Consider the following 21576-nt stretch of genomic DNA (forward strand, 5'->3'; position numbering starts at 1 on the left):
GGGCGGAGCTGAGGCGGGGCGGAGCTGAGGCGGGGCGGAGCTGAGGCAGGTGTAAGAAGCTCAGGTTCCTGGGCCCCAGGTCATGGTGACTGAATGAAGATATTGAAGGTCAAGGAATTTGCATTTTTAAAAGTCTTATATTTTTCTTCCAGTGAAGATGTATCTGGCACACGTATAGGGGTGCTGGTAGGGGAAGGGGTGCTGGTGGGAGGGGTGCTGGTGCGGGGAGGGGAAGTGGACATCAGATCCCTGGGGGCTGGAACCCGAACTCAGGCTTTCTGGAAAAGCAGAAAGTACATTTAACCGCTGAGCCCTGCATTTTAGCAACTACTTTCAACCAAAGCAGTTCACGGGTACCTCTGTGGGAGAACCCCTGGGTTAACAGTCTGCATACTGAAGAGGTATGGTACACTTCATTTTTTTGTAGTATCATAGCTCCCTAGCGAAACAGGGGTGCAAATGTTTGCAACCCCACCCCCAGAGAAAGCAACAGGTGGGAGGAAAAGGTGAGCACGAGGCACTACCCACTCGAAAAACTAAGTCTCAAGGGGAGCAGGAAGGGGCACGGCCACACTTACAGTTACACGCACGTAAGTGGGTCAGCCTGCTCAGGTTCAATGCTTGTTTGCCCATTCCACTTTCCTTTAGGAGGCAATTAAGCCAGGGAGAGCAATGCCCAACCAATGGGGTTAATGCTGCAGAATGGATACAAACAAAACACACGCGCACACACACAGGCAGGCACACACACACACATACACACACACACATGGATCTTTTTTTTTCCTTGAGCCATAAAGAACAAAGTTATATCATCTTCAGGAAAATGAATTCAATCGGAGATAATCATATTAAGCAATTAAGCTAGACTCAGAAAGACAAATATTGCATATCTTCTCTCATCTGTGGTTCTAATTCTATATAGACATATAAAATTAAGTGTGTATATATACATTAAAATAGAAGCAAAATTATCTAGAGGAACACAGGGGCTGACAGGAGAAGGAAGGGCAGAAGAAAAGGAACATGACTAACACCATATACATTTGTATGAAAATGTACTTATGGACCACAGTACTATGTACGTGAAGTACACAAGTAAAATTATAATATAATTATATAATAATATAATATATAGATGTTTGAGGTAGACTCCATGCCCCTCTACTATGAAGATCTGGGTGAGAAAGCAGCCTCTGGGAGGAATGGACCCTCACCAGATACCTATCTGTGGATATCCTATATATGCACCAGAACTATATACAATAGATTTCTATTATTTACAACATACCCAGTTCAGCCTGTGGCATTTTGTTTTAATAAACAGAAACAACTAAGAACCAACTTATCATCACCCCCATCCTGAACCCTGACAGGCAAGAAGGCTGTGAGTAGATTCCAGAAGCACCATTCTCAAAGGGATTGTGCCGTACTGTTTCCTAGACAGGAGGAAGGCAGTCCCAAGATTCAGAGACAGCTAGTAACTCACCCAAATATGCACAGCACATGAAAGACAGTGTGTCTGGGTTCCTCTAAACCAAAAGTTTATAGTCTGACAAAAGCCCTGTCCTTCCATCAAACCATCCATCACTGAGAGCCAGTCCCAAACTCTTTTACCCAAAGCTGAGGTGACTGAAATAGCCTTTGGCTAGATGCACCACCTTGGAGGCCTGGCTCTGCAGCCCCCCAGTGCAGCAGGCAGCCGATTGAACTTTTAATGAATATTTATACAGTTAACAGCATAACCTTTCAACAAGGACAATGATTAAACAATCTGTCTGCTTCCTTTCTTTATAATTAATAAGGCATTTGCTGTGTCCCTAAATAGACAGTTCTAATTACAGGCTCTCAAGGACCCAGCAGTGCTTTCTATCGGTCCCTTCACCCCTAAAGAGCCGAGGCTCTTGGAAAGCCAGGACAAAAGAGGCCAAGGAGATCAAGTTGACAAACATCTCTTGGAGTGGTTGTTCTAGGGTCCAGAGAGGGGCAGGTACCTCAAATGCCTGTCTGTCTTGTGATATAGCGCTTCTCCAAAGCTGGGTCTAGGTGTGGCTCTCCACTGCCCACGGCTAAGCTGTGGGGTGTGTAAGTCTTGCTAATAGAGTCTTATAGAGGGAGCAGAGCTGGATTTCCATCCCTGATCTATACCGCTTAGCCATGGCACATGAGGACACTGCTGCTTTCCCTGGCATGGCTAGAAAGGTCAATGAGGTGCCCACCTAGTCTTCCCTCAGGTAGGCTGAGCCATATGACCATCTGATGCCTACTTCCAGGATCCTTGAAGCCAAGACCTATATAAGCCAGTTGGTATAGGCAAAGGGGCCTGGTTTTAGAGTCGATAGACCTAGGACCAAATCTCATTTACTAAGGTCCTTAGACCAGACGCTTGAGTTCTGGCTCTCTAGTTCTCCTCTGCTGAAGGGAGAGTTGAATGATTACCTGGGGTTGATAAATGGTTTGCAGGATGCGGTATGGAAATCCCTATGCTCAAAAGCCTGCAACACACTTGCAGCTCAGGAAGCAGTTACTCTTGTCCTGTCCCATGCAATGAAAATGTAAATGACTGTGGCTGAAGGAAGCGGATTCCACCCCTGGGGGCTGCACAGCAGCTCACGTGTCTCATCAAGACATGGTCTCCATCCCAGTATAGCCTTTCCCTCAGGAATAGATGCTCCCAAGGGACACCCTTGGCTTGCTGTCCAAGTGTTTAAGCTTCTAAGAGGCTGAAGCAAAAGTCCTTACTGCCAGACAACACTGTGAAGGAGTTTGACGTGCCACCCTGAAGTGACTGAAGGCATCTATTAATTTCCAGAGAATCCTGTTTCAGAAACCCTCTGCCAACTCATAAGTTAATAAATTAAGAAAAAAGAAAGATGTTTGTTGCCAGTACCTGATGACTACTCAGTGGTCTACAGTCTTAGAGACTTGAGTCTTCTGGACAGACAACTTCCAAATGGGGATAGCCTGCTCTAAGGAGACTGGAGACTTGGATTGTCGGGAACCACTAGTCTCACTTGGCTGGGCAACCTAAGGAAGTGCCTTAGGAGGCACACCCTTGCACCCTGTCTCCCTGAAGGAGCAGAGTTACATCAGGCTCCTCCACACAGCATCAGGCAAGATGGGTGATGTCAGATTTCCAGGCCTGTACTTCCTGATCTATACATCGGTGAGCAGGGGTAAGGAGTGAGGAAACTCCACGCCTAGTAAGCAGCATCCAGATCTGCAACTCATTTCCCTTGAACCAGTCTCTCCATCCCTGCCTGCGCCCCTCCCAGCAGATACCTGAAGGTGGGTCGGAGGCGTCCCCAATCAAGCGAGCTATAATTAGAGCCCAAACGATACTTTCATTAGGCAAATGTTCTGGGCCTTCCCGTTGTGGCTCTGGCTGTATTTGATGAGTACCTGCTCCCAGGCTCCTCTGCTTCTCACAATCCCCCTTACGATACTTTAATAATATGAATCCAGTGTCCCGATAGTCTAATAAACTGTTATGTTGGGGGCAGAGAGGTTGAGGCCCAAGTACAAAAATAGACAAGGCTAGCACTTACTCCAGTATTTATATTTTCTCACTGTAAATGGAGAAACTGAGGCCCAGGAAGACTAGGCAACTTACATGAGGTTTCAAGGCAAACGACCTGATCCAACTGAACCAGGTCCCAAGCCTACTGTTCTCTTCTATCCATAATCTTTCTGTTAGGGGTGAGGAGTGAGGCTCTATCCTGGGAGCTGGCACAGTCCCAGAAACCTGGTAGGCTATGGAAGTTGCTATGGCAACACCAATTAAATGGACAGCGGGTTGGCTGCTAGGTTTTCATTCAGTTGGGAAGCTGTGAGCAAGCTTGCTACCAAGTCCAGCTGCCTCAAATCCTGCCTGGCCTTCAAGGCCCTCTCAGGATGATTCTTCCAGGCCGCCCTCCCTAGTCAAAGACTCCATGACCATTGCGATGGTTCATAAAGTAGGGATCCCAGACTTTATACCCCACTGGACAAGGGCAAAAAAAAAGAGGGACTTGGACTACTAAGAATTTAGGAATCTTAAAATGGGGAAATCTAGTCAGGCAGTGGTGGCTCACGCCTTTAATCCCAGCACTTGGGAGGCTGAAGCAGGCGGATTTCTGAGTTCGAGGCCAGCCTGGTCTACAGAGTGAGTTCCAGGACAGCTACACAGAGAAACCCTGTCTCAAAAAAAAGGGGGGGGGAATCTTTGGGATTCTAAATTGGGACCCATATATGGTGGGGAGGAGGCAGGTGATATAGGACCCCACAAGAATCGCGTGGGATAATCTACGGGGAGTTGGGCCTCTTCACTCCTGGGTGCTGCCTTGGTGGCTGCTCCCACGAATCTCAGAGAGCTTGAGAACCCTGTCTTTTGTCGTGGGAGACACACTTGCCACAGAGAGGTTGCATGTCTGTGAGGCAAGTCTATCAAGTTCTTAAGGCTGCTCAGCTGTTAACTCTAAGGGACCTGGGAGTCAGAAGCAGGGTATGTAGGTCCATCACCAGTCAGAGGACAGTTAGCACTAGCATTCTGAGGGAGGAAGACAAGGAAACAGGCAGGATAGGAAAGGGGGCGGGGAGTGAGCATGAGCCACAAAGGACGGAGCCCGGGAGAGTGGGACAGGTGAGCCGGCCAATGATCTCCACAAAGCCTCTACCTGTGTTCAGGATCAAGGCAGAACTGGCTGACTATTAGGGTAGGAAGCCCCAACCCAACCCCAGAAACTCTCCAGGAGGCACAGGACTCTGTCCCTTTTCAGCTGAGCAGTGTGTTTCTTTCTCTGGGGAAGATGCAGCACCCTTGCGTGCTCCAGGCTAGCATGAAGATGGTGGTCACAGGCAAGTGCAGCAGGGCTCCCTTCTTTTGGAAGGGCAGGGAAAGAGCACAGAGTTTCCTTCTGCCTCCAGGCCTCCCAGGACAGCATGGAGTAGCATTTGGTGTGGTAAGGAAAGGATGGGCCTGCGGTAAAACTGGGGAGGGCTAGGCAGCTGCCTAGGAAATGAGAGGCCCTTTGTCTGGGGCGGGGGTCTCTCTTGCTCTCCCTTTCTCTTTCTCTCTTGGAAACTGGTAGCTCTGTTGCTAGGAGACAAGAAAACCCAGTTATCATCAGTGGCAACCTTAAATGGGACTCTGGCCTCCATTGTTCCTGCCTCTACCTCTGGGGCAAATGTTAGCCCCAGAGAGGGGCTTCTGGACTTCCCCTTCGTTTCCACTATCCTCCACGTGCTCCCAACAGCCTTTTGTCTCAGGCTTGCGCTGCTACAGCTCTGCCTCTGGATCACTGAGCCCTCCCCCTCCCCCTTCTCATCTCCTTTTTAATTTAACAAATGTCACGGAATGACCTGCCAGGTCTAAGTTTGCTTTGAGGATTAGAGCCTAGAAAAGAAATCATGGAGAGACAAAGCCCTGAGTGTGGAAGGCAGTCCCAGAGCATCAGCTACGCCACCTCACCCTGGTTCCTTATGTCATCATGTAGCCAGCCAGGAAGAACAGGCCTGAGAAAAAAGGGAAGCCCTTGAAGTCTTGCCTGGGTGGCCATGGACAAACCGCTCCAACTCTCTGAGTTTCTGTATGCCCCTTTTGAAAATTCAGAAAGTGGTGGTACCTGCCTCTAGAGGCTGCTCTGAAGATAAAAGGAATACAAAGAGCTTAGCGAGGTGTGGCCCACAGTAAATGATTAACAGGCAGGCACCAGCTGCTGTTAGCGCTGCTGGAATTACAATTCAGATCCTCAAGAAGGAGGGCAGGAGCCTGAGGTGAGACAGGGCTACTTCTGAGCACCATTCTAACTGGTGCTGCAGGAACTGAGTCCAGCCTACAAGGGAGCTGAGAAGAAGGCAGGGAAACAGGCAGGCAGGGCCACTCCACAGACACTTGCCTGCTTACCAGGGACCGCCCACTCCCCAGAGTCTGGCACAGAGCATCCTCTGACCATCTCCTGTGAGCCTAACAACATCCCAGCGTGAATGTGCTGAGGAGGAAACTGAGGTGGGGCAAGACTCACAACAGGTGGCCTTTGACTCATCAGATCCATCGGGACACTCCTCCTCGCCGTCACATTTCCACCGCTCCGGGATGCAGTGGCCATTATCACAGGTAAAGTCGCTGTCTGCGCAGGTCCTCTTGGCTGTGGGACGAAGATAAGAAAGAGCATAAGGGTGAGCATTGAATGCTTTTTCTAAGACGGAGGCAGGGGTCTGGTGAGCACTGGATGCTTTTCTCAGGAGGCAGGAGGCAAACGGGTAACTGGGGTGTGTGCTCAGCCTAAGAAGTGTACCCCCAAAGTTCCCCGAGGGTCTGTAAGGAGCTCAGGCCCAGCAAGGCTGGCACCAAGGCTCCACACCATAGCATCTCTCTCCTCACTCCTCCTGCAGACAGGGCTCAGCCTCCTCACCTGCTTATACCCCACCGGACAACCAAGGCCCCTGGGAAAGCCCCAGGGAGCTCATGACCGTGAACCCTAAAAGGAGACAATGATTTTGAGGCAAGATGAATGAGGAATTTTGTCCTTGAAGTTGTGGCCATGATGGAGTACTTCCTGGTCAAGACACGCAGGGGGGTCCCTGTCATGGAACTCTGCAGGAAGACTCAGGGTTTCGGAATGCTGCTGGGCCCCCTGCCATCTACATGAATTTGAGGACATTACTAACCTCTAAATTCCCCCTTGACTAGAAACTGGGAGAACAAAAAGGCTGAAGGATGGCAGGAAGTTAGTGTGTGGGGACGTGAGGGTGTGCCGATGGGCCCTGGTGCACGGCAGGTGCTTGCTGTACAGCGATTGCTGTTTGTCTGGACAGTAATTAGAAGGGAAAGAAATGAGATGCTGTGTGCCCATGCAAGCTGAGATCTCGTGACTCATAGCGGATCAGCAGTAAGAACATGAATACCATGTCCAGCCCCAAACTATCTGCTACCCCGTGTGCCTAGTTCTGAAAGAAACTGGATTTAAGGGTCAGAGTGGAGAAAATGGCCATGTCCCAAGGTTGCCACCTTGTTATGTCCCTGTGTTGTCCTGGTGCTGGCACTGATCACAAATATCATCAGACAAGGGCAGAACAAGGCAGCTGTGCCAACAGGGACCCTGCAGGTGAGCTGGCGGCCCGCCCACCCTGCGAAGTATGGAGTTGGAGGATTTGGCCTTTGACCTCTCACACCCTTCATGTACTCCAGGGCCTCCAAGAGTCAGGGACTTTTCAACATCACCTGCACTCAGCTCCCATGAGCCCTCCCTAGGACTGAGGGTCCAAGAGTCGGGGCAGGAAGGAAGGGACCCTGCACAGGGAGCTAGCAGGCCTGGATTTACATTTTGGCTGTTCTGCTTTGCCATGTACTCTCAAGTAAGACACTTTCCCTTCCAGGCCTCTGGTCTTCATAGAGAAGGGCATTTGGTAAGACACAATCTTTTGGGCATGGTAGATAGTCATAGGCCAAGAGGCCTCAGGACTGACAGAGATAGCCTAAGAGGGTCCTTAGGGAGCCCAGGCCCTAGGAGTCCTCTCCCTGAATGACAGTGGAACTAGATGTGATATTGGGGCCGTCTGGATACTGACTGTTTCTAGCAGCTGGAAGATCTTCTTCCTTTTCTTCCCCTTTCCAACTTCCCAAATGGCCTCGCCCTGACTACTGTTGGTCTCTAGGCACTATTAGTATGTCCCTCTCTGCCAAGGCTGTCATCTAAAAATCCTTACTCTGCTTTCCATTATAAGCTTGGATGTAATTTCCCATCACCTCCAGTCTCTGCCGAGGGCCTCCCCGAGTTGCTATAATCCCCTCAATGGTCCTCTACAGCTTGGCAAACTTGGTACAGAAGGTAGATATTTGGGGCTTTTGGTTGTGTAGGCTCTGTTCTGTTCCTCAGTTTTGCTATTGTGGACAGAGCCCTGACAGAGAGTAAGTGGGTGCACAGGGTTGTGTTTCAGTAGAAGCTTGTTTCCAAAGACCAGCAACAGGCTAGTTTTGGCCTGTGCCCTTAAATCTGATGCCCGCTGCTTTACGTCATCATGAATCCTGTGGTCTGGTGTGGCTTGCTTTTCTCCTGTCTTTCCACAAGGAATGATGTCAAATTCCACACAGGACACAAGTCAGGGCAGACCACAGGAAGACACCAATGCCTGACTGGCATCTCTACTCTTACACATCCATGGTAGGATTCCTCCACCCTTGGTAAACAGTCCATGGCCTGAGGGTTTGTTGGGTCTTTTGTTTGTACTTTTCCCTTCTTGTGGTCCTCCAGCTGCTTCGTGGGGTTTTGGGAACAATGACTTTCTTCTCTGACTCCGGTCCATGTCTGCTTTGCTTTTTCCATGGTATCCTTTGCCCATCTCTAGTCTGAGTTTTCTTCACGTCTTCCTAAGACAGATGCCTCCGTTTCTTATTTTTTCCGGTTCTCTTGATGCTTCTGGGTATTTTACTCAGGAAATCCCAGGACAAACAGCCTGATGTCTCATCATTTGATGCAGGCAGAGTCCCAGGCAGGGCTCTTAAGTTGTATGCCTAAGTGGGAGCAGATCTGAACCTGTCAAGTCAGCAGGTTTCCTCCAGCACAGTCCTCCAACAGTGGCTGGCACACGTGGCAGAAAAGCCTAAGTGCCTGGAGGAGCCTGGAGGAGCCTGTGAGAACCCCAGTATCCAATAGGCCCATGCCTCTGGGAATGTAGAGACTAAGACAGCTAGTCCAAGGACCTCCAGCAAGGGGACGAGCCTGCAGGAGCAAGATGAATTGCTTAAGGTGATGCAGGAACACCGTCACTGGGCACAAGACAGCCAGACACCATCCCAGGATCCTCAGTTCCTGGGCATTCTGGGAGTGCAGGGGAGAGCTTGCTCTCTCCCTGTATGTCAAGTCATGGCAGACACTGGGCATGGAAGCCATAGCAGCCAAATGCCAGAAATGGCAGCTCAGGCTTAGCTGACCCACAGCAGACTGCGGGACAGACTGTTTCAGTATCTGAGCTGGTTTGGCCATATTCTCCCCAGATCTAGACTTGGGCCTCTCACCCCAAATCCTACAATCCCCTCACAGCTATCCTGGTAGCTGTTGTCAATCTGTTTTACAGAGGAAACTGAGGCTCAAAGAGGTGAGTGGGTAGGCGGCAGAAGGACTTCCGGGGTCTATGTGACATCTGCAAAAGGTAAGTAAATCCCTTTCCACAAACCTGCAGCCATGAGGGTATTGATTGGCAGGGGAAGAGCAAAGACTTCTGAGACAGAGGCCCCTCAAATCTCAGGGACCTCGTTGCAAGACAACCACCAAGCACAGAGGCTCCTGTACAAAGGTATACCCTTGCCATGTGCCCAGAAGTGTGCAGCAGAAACCTGGCCTGTGACGATCTATGCCTGGGTAATGTACCACCCTGGGGAAACAGGTGGTGTGATCACTTTCAGGCTAGAGACACTAAACCACCCTTGAAGTCCCTCTGTTAGACCTCTGCAGTCACATGGAAGGATCTGGCACTGGCGCTTAAGATGAATTCTGGCATGGCCACCTCTTTACTAGGTGACTGAGGGCAAGTCCCTTCTGTCTCTGAGCCAGTAAGGATGTGGCTTTCCTGTATAGCACTGCCACAGGACAAAAGGCAAAAGAGCTCAGTGAATAAGCCCAGCGTCGTCGGGTCCCTCCAGTGTCACCAGGCTAGCTCAGCCCTGCCACAGGAAGAGGCCAAGCAGTCGGTCAAGCTGCCATTGCAGGCCAGGCCAGACCCTACTCTCCTGGCCTTGGCTTTCGTTCCCAGGGCAATTCCCCAGCTGGGCTCCAGGCTGTGGTTCCCTGTTTCTAGGGATTTATGTCCCTCTGTGCCAGTCTGCCCCTTGGACAATGCCCACCTCTGTGAGTCCCTGTACTCCACGCCACAGGAGTGATACATAGTCATCCAGGGTCTGCGACATCATAATCTGGTGCCATGGCAACAGATGGACTGCCACAAAGGCTCTAGGATTCCACAGGGTGGTAAGGAGGGGCCTGCCCCAGGGAAGAGCAGAGGACAGTGGGAAATCCAGGACAAAGGGACTGGGAGCTACTGCTATGTATAATAAGAACGCAAGCCAAGGAAAGTGTCAGACAGTTCGTGGTCAAAGGGACTCTTCTGCCACCTGTGGCTGTGTGACTTTATTCAAGATGCACTGCTTCTCCGAGCCTTACAAAACACACAGGGCCACTATGAGGAGCAAACGGGCTAAGGATGGTGCTAGGGTTTGTAAACTGAGAAACAAAAGGGGACGTGGGTGAGTATAAAGTCACAGCCCTGGCCTCAGCTGACTGGTGTATGGTGTGCACGGTTGTCAGTCCACACATCTGGTGCTCCTCCTCAGGCGATGGAGCTGTAGTGCTGACTGGTCCTTCAGCAGCTCTCAGCCCCTGTATGCTCCTGAAAATTACCATGCTCACCCATCACTCCCAAATCCCACCCCCAGAGGCATCCTTCCCAAAACAACACACATCCTCACACCAAGGATGCCACCCACACTCCTGTGCAGAGATGTGGATTCAAATAAGCCAGCTGCCAGCTGCTCCTCGGGCCAAGAGAATGTCCCACCAAGATACATTTCCCAGATGAGTGACAGCTCAAGGCCACAGTGTGTGCCTGCAGGGGCTGCTCTTGAGCTCAGGTATCTGGGTCCACTGTGTGGCCACAAAGCCTGATAAAGGCCACTGGAGGAAGACTATCCCAACAGGGGTGCCTGGGTGAGGATGGGGGGGTTGGGATGAAGAGTGTTCTGGGAGGGACTAACAGGCCTGGACTGGAGGAACCAGCAGAGTCTGTAAGGACTGGGAAGGCAGCAAGTATCATGGAGCCTGAGAGCTCTACCAGGCTAGCAGCCAACTTGCTCTGCCTGGCATCAAACTGCCCCTTGGAGGCCCAGTTTGACCTTGCTTTCCTTGAGCTCACCCATGGGACCCACTGAGTATGTGGCTACTAACCAAAGGATGGCTTATTCAGCAGCCTGTGAGACCCACGGCTCTGTTGGCTTTGGGATTTGGTAAGGCTACGCAACATGGACCAATGGTTCCTAGCAGAGGAAGATAGTCAGAATACAGGTGGAGAGCCTGGGTGGCCATCTGCCCAGGTCTTGGGATATACTTTCCCCCTTGGAGAATCAGGAAGCCACCAGCTTAACAAAAGTCACCCCACCCTCACCCCAAGAAAAGCCTGCAGCGGGATACCTGACTGGTTGTTTCTTCCAGCACTCTCCAAGAAAAGGAAGTCCAGTGAGCCATGTCTGGGAAGCACTATGAGATGCAAGCTCTTGATCCTAGGGGAAGACGAGGTCCTTGGAAGGGGAGCCTGGCTGCACTGGCACCTAGCAGAGAATGGTACCCAGCCATCTCACTGTGGGCCTCTCCTACCAGACCGTGCATAACAGCTGTTCAAAGAGAACTCAGCAATGAGGAAACTCAAGTTCTCACACCAGGGACTGTTTGAGGGAAGGCTCGGGACAGGGAGAGGGGACTGAGACCAGTCACTTGGGCCAGGGAGATAGGGATACAAACTGTCTACCCTCTGGTCTCCCGAGCTCCAGAGAGAAGCAGAACAAGAGACCAGTAAGAAAGGTGGACACTGCAACTGAGTGACTTGGGATGGGTCCCTGCCCAAAGAGGGAAGGGGAAACCAAGGACATAAAGCCTCCAACCCCAGAACCTGCCTAGAGGGTTCAGCTGCTTCCACTGCCTCTCTCAGGCCTAGGCCAGCACTGGGAGGCCTGGCTCTGCCTGCAGCCAGCCCTAAGGCAGCTGGGCACTTGTACCCTGTTCGGGAAGATGAAAGGGCTGCTCCCCACACAGTTACCCTTCTGCAGAGCTCGCCAGGCCCTGGGGTTGCCAAGACAACTGCTGCCAGCAGAATGAAGATCCGGGGTGGGGGCAGGGGGCGTGCCAGCCCGCCCCTGGCCTACTAACCTGGCAGGCAGATTTAAATGACAGCCCAGGAAGCTACTATTAAACTGTCACCCCAGTCAACAGGACGACAGACTGAGAGTGTTCTCCGACTGCAGCAACAACACAGCAGGAGTGAGAGGGGGAGGAGACAGTGGCCTGGAGCAGCCTGCACCCCCTTCCAGGAGGCCCTGGGCTGCAGGCTTGTCCACCCACTGCCAGAGACACCCCACCCCCCAGGCTGTGGCAGGTCCTGGCATGGAGCTGCAGCTCAGTGCAAGGCCTGACAATGGTTATTTTTCACACTTAAGAGGAACCTTTTCCCAAGTGAAACTCCACAACACAGAAAACAGATCAAAATGGATCCGTGCTGTAGAAACAGGGCAAGAAGTGAGGGATCCCATCAGCTGTTTCCCCTCAACAGCCCTGCAGGAACCTTCATGAAACTCTGGGAACCCAACCCAGCTCTGGGTTCACATCCTTACCCCTCTCCAGGCATGTGTTGTTCCTATAAGCCCTGAGTTTAAAAATCCTGTGGGTCTGACATTTAAAACAGCTTCCGTCTCAGGCACCGAGTCTCCAAGGATTCTTAGTTGTTGTCTTCACACCCTGAGCCTCTATACTGTCTAGGTTTCTCTAACAGACACTGCCAGTCAGAGATGTCAGAAGTAGACGGCACAGTCGCATCCCCAAAAGGTATGTTTCCGTAGGTCCAGGCTCTTGGTGGTATTGGGCAACAGACGGGTGCTAGAGTCCTGACACACATCATGAGTAGCATGTGGGGCTCAGGCCCTTGGCTCAGTGCTGCCCACCTGGCTCCAGGACTTAGGCCACCACTATCTGTCAGCAGGTGACATTCACAGCCATCTGAGTCCTTTCTCCTCCCACCTGCAGAGAATGAGGGAGACTCCACAGCTGCTTCTTGTTTCTGGCCCTGTTCACTACAGGTTATATATTCTATTGAGGGCACATCAGGAGTCAAACAAAATACGCCCCCAAACACCGATAGGGAGGGGCCAGGAGACCAGCCAGAGGCCATGTGGGAGACACCTGCAGGAACACTTGTGGGGATGGTGAAGCTGGGCCTGGAGCATCAGGATCACCTGGTGACCTATGGCCGTGGCAGATGTCATCAGCCTGACTCCCTCCAGTACTGCTATCTCCCAGTGAAGAGATGGGTTTTCCTGCCATCCTCAGCTGAGGACCTTAGAGGAAGGTACCATTACCAGATGACAGGAGGCAGGGAGGGTAAGCAGAACATAACATCCAACATCGTCTGAGCTCAGTCATGAGCCAATACCTCTCTCCCTAACCTAGGTCCATCCCCAGTGTCCTCAACCTAGGATCTCCCTCAGAGACCACGTCCCTAACTATTAAAGTGGCCTCTTCCACTCTGGCTGGGACTTAGTTTCCTCACCTGAACCAACCTCTAAGGACTCCTTCTAGCTGATGTTCTAGACCAGTGGCTCTAAGACACATAGGCTGTGATCTTTGGTGTGCTCCAAGGCCCTCCAAAAGGGTCACTCAGGGCTTCCCATAACAAGCCCCTCCTTCCAGATCCAGCATATCCCAGTTGGTGTTGGACACTTTCTGACCCCGGTCTGGCTGTCACCAAGGGAAGTACAAGCTCTCACTGGGGTATGTGGGACTCCCAGTCGCCACAGGAAAGATGAGCAGCTCTGAGGGAGACAACAAAGGCATCTTCCTGTCCCAGTGATTTGTAGAAAGCAGGCAGTATTGAGCCAGTGACAGCTGGGGGTGGGGGGAGGGTATACAGGGAGACATAGTTAGGATAGGATCAGCAACAGACTCGGGCTGGTGCCTGCCATGTCGCCAAACCCAGCGCTGCTCGGAGGTGCAGGTGCACACTCCAGGAACACTGTCCTTTAAGGATCAGATCAGCCCCATCCTGGAACGTGGACTGCCCACCTGGCACTAGTATTGTAGGTCCCAGGGAAACAGCTAGAAGAAAACTCTGGGCATCCTCGAAATCAAAGCTTCCAGAGAGCAGGAGGCAAGGTTGGGAAATCCTTTAGATCAGGGGTTCTAGCCCAGGGTTCTCTGGCTCCAGCTTCACAACTGCCACGGGGGCAGAAGATACCTGACTTGTCTCAGCCTCTTCTGACCAGAATCCTTCCTGTCTAAACATTCTAGCCCTGCTGCCAATATGCTAAGGGACCCTCAGCAGGCTTCTTTAGGCTTAAGGCTCATCAACTGCCAATGGAAAGGCCAGAGTTCCCAGAACAGAACTTGGCATCCAGTGGCAAGGAAGCCAGGCCATAGAAGCCCAAGAACCCCTGGTGCAAAGGAGTATGGGATGGAAGGCTTGGGTACCACGGTGCTGGTGGCTGGCAGTGTCCCCACCTGACAAGGCAAAAACCAGTGGATCCCTGCTAGAGTGCCACCCCTCAGGAGGTGCTCTTTCCATTCCCAGCCCCAGCAGTGTGCACAGGCCAGCTCCAAGGAGAGCAGTGAAGGCCTGGTCATGCAGCACCACACAGCTTTCCATCTATCAGCTCCAGGCAGATGCTGTGTGGTACACAGCTTCCACTGCAAAGACTAAGGAGTCTCTACCAGACAGGACTAGGCAGAGTAAGTCATCCCAGAGGTTCAGCACATGGTGATAAGGGCATGGCTCACCCACCTTCCCCAGCTGAGACCAGGGGAATGCACACCCTCATCAATCCGGTGCAGTGAAAAAAGCTCTTTGTGGACTGGAGAGGTCCACAAAGCCAGGCCAAGGCTGAGGCAATGCTGGGCACTACTCCAGGTTGCCGCTGGCTCCTGGGGGGTACACTGGACAAGTCCCTTACCCCCTGTAGTTCAGTCTCCTCCTTCTGTAGTCATCAAAAGAGAAAAGGTACAGTTTGTCCATGAGCCCAATTTAAGGGCTTGCTCCAAGTGCCTATAGGTGAAAACGAAGGGTACAGATGCAGAGGTCTCCAGCTGTGGGCCAGCATGTCAGCGCCAACTTCCAGAAGGAAGGACAGATGTCTGTTAGGATGTCAGCTAAGCCCAGGGTTCAGGTAGATGCCCAAGGGATGGAGCAAGGGGCTCTGAAGGCAGGAACAACAGAGGAGCTTAGCTCAGAGGTGGGGACCAAAGGGAAGTGTTTAGAGGACACAGAGATGAGGGAAAGTCAGCTGAGCTCAAAGGACTACATCAGGGCAGATGTTCCTACACAGTCTATGCCAAGCTGAGGTAATAAGGAACCCCCAAAGCAATGGCCATAATCCAGAATGGGACAAGAGAAGGGTCTGGATTAGAGGCAAGGGTGGTAGGCTGGGAATGAGGGCATACATCTCTAATCACAGCCCTTAGGAGTCAGAGGTGGGTGGATTTCAGGGCCATCCAGGGATACATAGTAAAACTCTGCCCCATCCCCTCACCCCCAAAAAGCAAAGGCCAGCAGAGGACACTCACTTCCCATCTCTGGACCAGTTTTAGGATGTGGATAACGAGCCAGGAGATGGAAGGCTGCCGGAAAAGCAAGACTTCAGGGAAGGGTGATTTGGGTTAGGACAGAGCTAGTTCGTTCGTTCTCTCTCTCTCTCTCTCTCTCTCTCTCTCTCTCTCTCTCTCTCTCTCTCTCTCTCCCTCCCTCCCTCCCTCCCTCCCTCTCCCTATCCCCTTGTGTCTGTCTGTCTCTGTCTCTCTCTCTCCCCCACTGAGGTCCTACACATTGGCTAACCCAGACCTCCTGTGTTTAGTGAGACTCCAGCCCACGGTGACACAGACAAGGTCCCGAGAGGAAGCTGAATAATGATCAATGAGTTCATCTCTCAGGCCCTCAGTTTCCTTGCCTGGAACACAGGGGCATTTTGGGGCGGTGCAACTTCGAGGAGATACAAATATTGAAATCATGTAGTGGACTGGATAGCCCCACCAAGGCTTTTCACCATCAATGCTTTCCTTCTGGGACTCAGGGACAGCTGGGCTGCCTGCCTTCTGGAATGGTTGAGGGCTCAGATGGACAGGAGACATATGTGGTTCAGGTCCCATGAAGTGCTAGATGGAGCCCAGGCCACCTAGAGCACTATGGGCAGGCAGGACAAACCTGGAACTTGGGCCTTGGAGGCTGCTTGGCTCAGTCCTCAACTTTATGGTCAGGGAAACCATGCCAAAGAAACTGGGGCCAACCTGAGGTGACATTTCTAAGGTAAACTCAGCAAAGCAATTCCTCCCTCACAGGACCCAACAGGACAGAACTAAGTGCAGCTGAAGAGATCAGGGGAGAGAGTTGGGAGGCAGCTCAGCTGACAGATCGCCTGCTGCGCAAGCAGAAGGACCTGAGTTTGTTCCCCTAGCACACATATTTAAAAAAAAAAAAAAGTCATGTATAACTCTAGGAGGGTAAGGGAAGACAAGTAGAACCCTAGAGCTTACTGGACAGCCAGTCTAGCCAAAGAGTGAGCTCTATATTTAGTGATACACGGTGAGAAACCCTGTGCGAGCACAGTATCCGTCTGTCTGTCTGTCTGTCTGTCTGTCTGCCTGCCTCTATCTATCTATCTATCTATCTATCTATCTATCTATCTATCTATCTATCTATGTATCTATCTCAGAATCACAAAGGAGTCATAGAACCACAGATCCAACTCTCCAAATTCCAAGATAAAAATTTTAGAGTCTCAAAACACAAAGTTAGACTACTCAGGCCCACTGGGCCAGAACGTGGGAGCACTAGTCACAGAAGCTTTCTAACTCGGCCATCAGAGACTCCCACAGGCAAGCTGCAGAACCCCAGAAACTCTTGTCATGGGATCTAATACAGGTGCCAGAAGCAGCAGGCATGGCCACCCCTCCCCCACCGCAGGCACAGGAATCCCGTTCCCACCACTGACATATGGCCAGTCTGTGCAGGCAAGAGGCTGAAAGCTGTCCCTCCTGAACAGGGAGGGAAATAAGTTCTCAACGGGAGACCCCCACTTTGTACAAATGGATTCTTCACCCTCCTTGTTCTTTGGCTCTGGTCAGAAAGATTCTCAGGGAAGTGGCAAGGAGCCAAGAGCTGCCACGAAATGACTTTAACCAGCAGACAGGCTGGTAATAGGTTTCGGTGGGAAAAAGGGAGGAGCAGGCGATTCATTCCAACTTGCTATGCGATAAAGAAAATTAAGGCATAACACTGAGAAGGCAGTGCCTCTGCTAACCAATTGTGCGGAATACCAATTACTTCAAGCTTCTCAAAATTGCTAGAAATAAAAAGAAAACCCCAGAAGAGTGTGATTGTGGCCCAAGGCTCATCTGGATTAGGCTGTTTGTTTGCCCTGGCACCCTAATGAAGGGAGTGAGGGAAAATTCCCCGTTACCTGGGAGACAGCTATTCCAAAATAGGGGTGGGGGGGAGGAAAGGCAAGCCCACGTGCAGCCACTGGTCTGCTTGGCAAGTGCTTAGGGTAGAGGGGATCCCCAGGGTCACTCAGGGAGGGCTGGGTGCAGAGGCTGCTTAGGCCTCCCCTTTTCCTTCCTTCTCTGGCACCTTCCGTGCTAGGGGTAGTATCTGGGAGTACCTGCACAGAGAATAGCCGTGTATTGCATGGATGCATCACCTGTCAATTAAAAAACCTATGGCCTATAAGAAAGGGTAGAATAGAAGGTGGGACATCCGGGAAGTAGAAAGAATTCTGGGATAGATCCAGGCGGGAAATTCACCTGGGAAGATGTGTTGAGACGGACGCTTGGTGCCTGAGCACAGGTAACCAGCCATATGACAGAATGTACATTATAATAAATGGGTTATTATAGTTATGATCTAGTCAGAGAAGAGCCTAGTTATATGGCCAATTTATATTTTGAGTCTGAATCATATTTCTGAGAGCACAGGGCTGGGAGGAAGAATTAGACCTAACTTATACAAGGTCCAGTTTCACTCATCCTACTCAGTATGAGAGTCTCAGGTCTCTACTGCTGGAAGCCATAGAATCAGGAGGGAGGAGGGGAGCTTACTGTGTGCCAGGCACCTGCCAGGTACTGGTGAACTCTGAAGTTAGGGGAGCCTTCAGGGGGACCTTGTCTCAGAGCACTGGTCCTGGAGACCACCAAAGGGCAAGCAGCACAAGTAGAGTCAGCAATCAGGGCCTACAGATAGAGCTGAGGAAGGGAGCAGAGGAGGAGGAGGGCCCGATGCTCCCAGTCTCCCTGCTCACAGGCCTCTGGCCCACACCTCACAACTCTACCTTTCCTCAGTGCGTCTTACAAAAGGTAAAGATACCAACTGCCTTGAGCCAGCCTGTTCCCTAGTAAAACGCCCCCATTGGATGGAGGTGAAGCTGCCTACCATGAAAGCATTGCCTGCACTACAGAGCAAATTCATTCCCCTTGGTCTTCCCTTCAAGTAGTCAGTTCCTCTGGGCACGGACGTTTGGGAGAGTCTAGTCTACTGCCTGCTGTGGTCGTCCTCCTGCCAGGAGCAGGTTACAGGTCCCGGGGCTTAAATTCTGGCTCTGCCTCTTACTGGCTATGTGACCTCATGCAGGTTACTTGGCCTGGAATATATGATTTACTATTAAATGAGGAACGTGAGACTTGGCCTGACCATGGAGTGATGGCCACCTCACTGCTCCTTAAGGTATACAGCGCCTGTTACATACAGATCCTCACTTAAGTTGGTGCTGAGAAATGAACCTAGGGCCTCATGCATGCTCTACCATTGAACTATACTCTCTCTCTCTCTCTCTCTCTCTCTCTCTCTCTCTCTCTCATCTATCTGTTTATTTTGGAGACAGGGTAGCAGATCCCTTTGTTGCTCAGGCTGGCCTTAAACTCACTGTGTAGCCAAGGACAATCACGAACTTCTGCTCCTCCTACCTCCACTATGATGCCTGATATGCACACAGTGCTGGAGACTGAACCATGGGCCTCGTGCATGCTGGGCAAGCACTCTTCCAACGAGCAACCTGTCCAGTCATTACTTAGTTCTTACAACTCTCCTGAGGTTCAGAGAGAGACAAGATGGGCCTAGATCACACAACGAATGAGTAGACCTAGTAGGCACAGTGCTCTCCAGCAGCTCAGGGCACCTCCTCTAAGGAACGAGGACACGGGAGCTACAGAGGGAATTCTGGTTGATCAGTCCTATGAAATAAGAAGGGTGCTCTTTCAGGAATCTCTCCAAGCCACCACGAAACTCTAACAGCATAAAAGATGCCTAAGGCACAAATTGCTGGACAGGGCAATAGCCTAGTGGAACAGGGAAAAAAAAACACCACAGGGAGTCCAGAGTCCGGGCTCCAGTCCTGTCCCTCCATCCTGGCTCTGTGCTCGGATCAGCCTGGGTTTCCCCATCTGTCAAACACAGCACAAGGATTCCTGCCTCCTTCCCAATGCCAGTGTATACCTGCCAAACCTTTCTCCATCTTGCCTTCTGCCTAGACAGTCTGTGATCACCACCTCTGCCAGGAAGGCTCAAGAGGCCGCTGGGCACACAGCCCAGCCTGTCTCACTTTGCTCTCCAGCCAGGCCTGGGCCTAGACCACACACAGGGAAGGATGTTGAAATGGACATGCAGGCCCTCAGGCATGACACAGTGCACACACATGCAGATGAGCATGCACACACAGAGATACACTCAGCCACTTATACACTCATATGTGCCCCCCACACTGAGCCACACTGTGTACACGGGCTGCATACCCACACACGCACAGGTGGCTTCCTATGATGCTCACACACTGCAGAAAAATATGCAGAGATTTGCCTGCCTCTCCTGTGACAGCCAGATGGTGGGATTCTCCCACTGGGCTACCATTTAATGCTCTAATTAATTAAAAAAAAATCCTAGGCACCCAAGGCCTGGATTTGTTCCAAATGTCTCAGGCATGGCCCAGTCATAGGCCAAGGAAGACAGCAGGACTTAGGGGGAGAGGATATATTGCACCTAACAGAGGCCCCACCCCTCACCTTGCTAAGAATCCAGGCTACGGCCATCTGCCCCTACAACTCAAACTGGGGAAAGACTACACTGTAGCATTCCTGGATTTTCACCTTTGTTTCTGCTGGAAGGGGGAACCTGAGGTAAGTCTCTTAGTCTGCACTGTTCCTGCTTGAGGGGGGAACCGGAGGTAAGTCTCTTAGCCTGCACTGCAATGTGAAAGTGTTTGCCAACACTGAGGTGGACTGCAGGCTTACAGGAAATCTTTGCTGAAGCCTACTGTGTGTGCACAGAGCCTGTATGCTTCCGTGGGAGGACACTGAAGGGGATGTGTTTGTGCGTGGCAGTCTGCTCTAAGTCAGGAGCGAGGCAGAGCTGAGGGACCAGGCAGAGGGGCTGCCAAATCCCTGCCCTGAGCGTCTGTACTCCAGTGAGGCAGTCAGCTGGAAGCAGTCACCTGATCTAAGTCTTCCAGGGAGCCAACCACTACCCTCCTACCACCCACCCCCACCCACACACTGCCATTGCCCAGGCCATGAGGATGGAGGAGGGTACAGGTGAGGGAGAACTGAGCATCGTCCGTCCTCCAAGCCTTTCCCAGTGTGGCCTTTGCTTCTGAGCGTTTGGGAAACACGTAGTAAATTTACCGCCTCACTTATGAGTAATCTGCTGTCAGGAGCTCTGCGTAAGCGCAGGGTTGAATAACAAGGCTTAATTAACATTAATGTTGTGACAGATCTCAACCTGAGTGGGGAAAACCCCATATCCTGTACCCAAGCCCCTACCTGCTCTCTCCTGCTCATGTGGGAGGTGAGAGGCTCCCCAGGGGTCTCAGAGACACTGATAGACAAAATGAAGACACAGGATTAGGGCGGGGGGTTGGGGTCTTGAAGCCTGGGATGGGAGAGAGAGAGAGAGAGAGAGAGAGAGAGAGAGAGAGAGAGAGAGAGGTCAGTCCAGGATGCCAATAGGGCTGTCACACTGCCCTTGAGACATATGCCACGTGACCTTAGGTGAGTCGTCCCCTGCCCCCCTCCCCCCCCCGTTTTGGTGCCTCACAGAGTAAGACCACTAAGTAGCCACTATCCACTGTGACCATCAGTTCTCAGTCCTCTGAGGTGGGGACCCTGTGCAGACAACACCCAGACCCGAAGAGGGAAGCTGACCCACCCGACTCTCATGCTGTGTGACTGTGATAGGGTTGGTCACAGTATGGTGGAATGAGGCACCGGCGGCATCTATTACACTCCCTGAAAAGAGCACCTGCAGGAATCCAAAGAGCCCTGGGGTTGTCTTGGGTTGGGCCTAAACCCGGCAACAATGTTTGTGGAATGTCTCGGTAAATGACATGGAAGGAAGAACGGTTAGTGGGTATTCCACTAGGGTGGCCCCAGAGCCTGTTTTTCAACCACTGAGGCTTAACTAAGCTGTCTCGGCGACACCCAGTGTACTCAGCCACTCAGTGTCAGTCAGGCTCTGGGGAGGAGACAACAGTGCCGGCCGCCCAGGAACAAGCACATTCCCCGCTCAGGACGCACGCCATCTTCCATTCTCCTCAGCTGTCCAGCAGAGACCTGGTGTGAGGCAGACACACCGTAATTTATCATTAATGACTGTCATTACTACTAATAATGAGGGGGCTGGAGCGATGGCTCAGTGGTTAAGAGCACCGACTGCTCTTTCAGAGGTCCAGAGTTCAATTCCCAGCAGCCACATGGTGGCTCACAACCATCTGTAATGGGATCTGATGCCCTCTTCTGGTGTGTCTGAAGAGAGCTAGAATGTATTCATATGAATAAAATAAATAGATCTTTAATATATATATATATATATATA

The 21576-nt window shown here is 51.5% G+C and overlaps 1 protein-coding gene across 3 annotated transcripts in view; it reads right to left on the reverse strand.

Annotated features, from left to right (window-relative positions):
* The window catches only part of Lrp8 (LDL receptor related protein 8), a 68810-nt gene that overhangs the window by 30460 nt on the left and 16774 nt on the right, over positions 1-21576 (reverse strand). For all 3 annotated transcript variants that reach the window (XM_028785926.1, XM_028785909.1, XM_028785917.1), the window contains exon 3: positions 6003-6125. In XM_028785926.1, the coding sequence (XP_028641759.1) occupies positions 6003-6125 (123 nt within the window). The remainder of the gene's footprint in view (positions 1-6002; positions 6126-21576) is intronic.

The sequence above is a fragment of the Grammomys surdaster genome, unplaced genomic scaffold (genome assembly GCF_004785775.1).
Source record: "Grammomys surdaster isolate TR1022 unplaced genomic scaffold, NIH_TR_1.0 100, whole genome shotgun sequence".
Classification (NCBI taxonomy): domain Eukaryota; kingdom Metazoa; phylum Chordata; class Mammalia; order Rodentia; family Muridae; genus Grammomys; species Grammomys surdaster.